The 2,694-nt window shown below is 38.2% G+C and overlaps 1 protein-coding gene across 1 annotated transcript; it reads left to right on the top strand.

Annotated features, from left to right (window-relative positions):
- Positions 1-796: 796 nt before the first annotated feature.
- On the top strand, positions 797-1,726 carry LOC121172379 (olfactory receptor 4P4-like). The gene has a single exon (XM_041004242.1). It carries the CDS (start codon positions 797-799, stop codon positions 1,724-1,726), a length of 930 nt encoding a protein of 309 aa, XP_040860176.1.
- The last annotated feature ends 968 nt before the right edge of the window (positions 1,727-2,694 follow it).

The raw sequence follows: 2,694 nt of genomic DNA, 5'->3' as shown, positions 1-2,694 counted from the left end.
TTTAAAAAGATTTACTTTTGTATAGAAGGCAAACAGAGTGGAGGAGATGTAAAAAGAAAGATCCTCCATCTGCAGGGACACTCACAAGTGGCCACAGTGGCCGGAGCTGAGCTGATCTGAAGCCTGGAGTCATGACCTTGCTCTGGGTCTACCATCAGGGTGCAGGATCCCAAGGTTTTGGGCAGTCTGCCGCTGCCTTTCCAGTCCAAAGGCAAGGAAATGGATGGGGGATAGAGCAGCAGGAAATGGGGATTCCATAGGTAAGTTAAACGCAGATCAGAAAAACAGAAGGATGTCAAAAGTGTTAAGTAGCAAAGGACAGATTTTAAAAAGCATTTTTTTTTAAGATATGTAACACAACTGGAATTCCTTTTGTTATATCCGTAATGTGGCAAGGCATTTAGGAATATGCAATCTGGCATCAGATATGGGAATGTATCTTACATGTATTATTTTCTTAATGTTTTGGTGCAATAGACTAATCATATTTGGTTTGTTCCTGTATTATTCACATGTAGCTTGGGTGAGAGAATATCTATTTGGAATTTATGGGTGTTATACTCACATAAGCTTTCAAATTACAATCAAAAGTTTATTGAATTTCATTTAAAAAACTCCTGCTGTACATGTATAAATAGTTTAAAATTAGAAAGTAATAAGTATCTATGATCTAATTTGTCTCAATTCATACATAGCTTCAAAAGATTAAAACTTTGTATTAAATATATATACTGTGTTCTCTACCATTTCAGATGCATTAAAGTTCCTGTGAGTATTCTGCATTCAGCTAGACTTCATGGAAAATCATAAGAATGTCACAGAATTCGTTTTCATGGGACTGTGGAAAAATAGGCACACAGAGCTACTGCTCTTCTTCTTCTTCCTGCTTTGCTACCTGGCGGTCCTGATGGGAAACTGCATCATCCTACTCACCATCACCTGCAGCCACCTCATTGAACAGCCCATGTACTACTTTCTGTGCCACCTCTCCCTCATGGATGTCACTTACACCTCCACTGTGGTTCCCCGGCTAATCAGGGACTTAGCTGCAGCAAGAAAGAACATTTCCTATGGCGAGTGCATGACACAGCTCTTCACTGTCCATTTGTTAGGAGGTGTGGAAATCTTCATCTTGGTGTGCATGGCATTAGACCGCTATGTGGCCATTGTCAAGCCCTTGCACTACATGGTCATCATGAACCGGCAGAGGTGCCACATGCTGATTGCCCTGGCATGGCTTCTGGGCTTTTGGCACTCCATTGCTCTCCTGCTCATGGTACTCAGCTTACCTTTCTGTGGTCCCAACCTGATAAATCACTACTTCTGCGATGTGAAACCTCTATTGAAACTGGTCTGCCAAGATACCCATGTGGTTAGTATCTTAGTGATTGCAAATTCAGGCATGGTAGCAATTGCAATTTTCTTTGTTTTGGTAGCTTCTTATATTCTCATTTTATACAACCTTAGGACAAGGTCTTCTGCAGGGCGTCGCAAAGCCTTGTCAACCTGTAGCTCTCACATAATGGTTGTAGTTTTGTTTTTTGTGCCTTGCATCTATATCTATGTACTACCTGCAGGAAGTGAGAACAAAGACAAGGAAGTGTCTGTGTTTTACACTGTGATTGCTCCCATGCTAAACCCTCTCATTTATACGCTGAGAAATACAGAGATGAAACTTGCCATGCGGAAGTTATGGTCTCGATTCTCACATTCAGAATTACAGTAAATCACCAGGCATTCACTGTGCTTTTAATTCCACCTCTCTTGGTATGTCATCATTGCAGACTTTACATAGAAGTGTTATGCATTTTCTATGGGAGTTGGACTAAATCGTCACTCATGTAAAACAAATGTAACAGGCAATTTAGTATATTCACGTTATTCACATTCCAATCTGCAGTTTAAAGAGTTCAATTATTTGCAAGTGTGACCATGCAGATTTCAAGTGTGCAACAAATGTCCTTCTAAAGTTCATCTTTAATCTCGTAAATCGCACGTCCCCAACAATCTGCATTCCAAAAAGAATCATAAAAACAAAACCTTAAAACACCCATGACACTCAATTTCTCTTTCAATAAAATACAGCATTCTGCTTTGTAGTCTTCTTGCCTAAGTTGAAAGTAACTGGTAGTCACTTAGCACTTTGTGACTGAATTTTATGTGGCATGTCACTTAGTCACATTGGATCCAATTTGTGGGTGAGAAAATTGAGCAGACTCAAAATGAGTGAATAGTGAGGTCAGATTTGAGCTCAGGTACTATAATGAATGCATACCAATTCTGACAAATTAATGAAAAAGAATTAATAATCATATTAGTAATTTAACACTTTGGAAAATACTATTAAGATTTAAAAGTGGAGCTAAGAGGGGTGAACTTGAACATGTGGCATGCACAACAGGTTTTCCAAAGTCGTTTGTGTTTGTTATACATCCCAAGTGGCTCCATTATACTTTCTCCATTATTTATTTTTATTTTTATCTCTAATATTTACCTGCTTTTAGTACTCTCACTTCCTCATAAAATAAAATTAGTAGAATTTTTTCATAAAAACACAGCATTCTTATTATTACATCTTTAATCTCTCAAAACTGATCAATATCTGACTCACTTAACTTAGAATTGACTCTAAGATTTTATAAGACCGTGATTGATGGTCTAGTCATTAATGTACTCACCTTGAATGTCCAGGAT

Source organism: Ochotona curzoniae, unplaced genomic scaffold, assembly GCF_017591425.1.
Source record: "Ochotona curzoniae isolate NIBS_2020 unplaced genomic scaffold, NIBS_Ocur_1.0 scaffold_3171, whole genome shotgun sequence".
In the NCBI taxonomy this organism is placed as follows: Eukaryota; Metazoa; Chordata; class Mammalia; order Lagomorpha; family Ochotonidae; genus Ochotona; species Ochotona curzoniae.
This window is presented reverse-complemented; position numbering and strand designations above follow the sequence as displayed.

Bases quoted from the DNA above. Each gene is read 5' to 3' on its own strand.
- LOC121172379 (XM_041004242.1), top strand. From the start codon at position 797: ATGGAAAATCATAAGAATGTCACAGAATTCGTTTTCATGGGACTGTGG.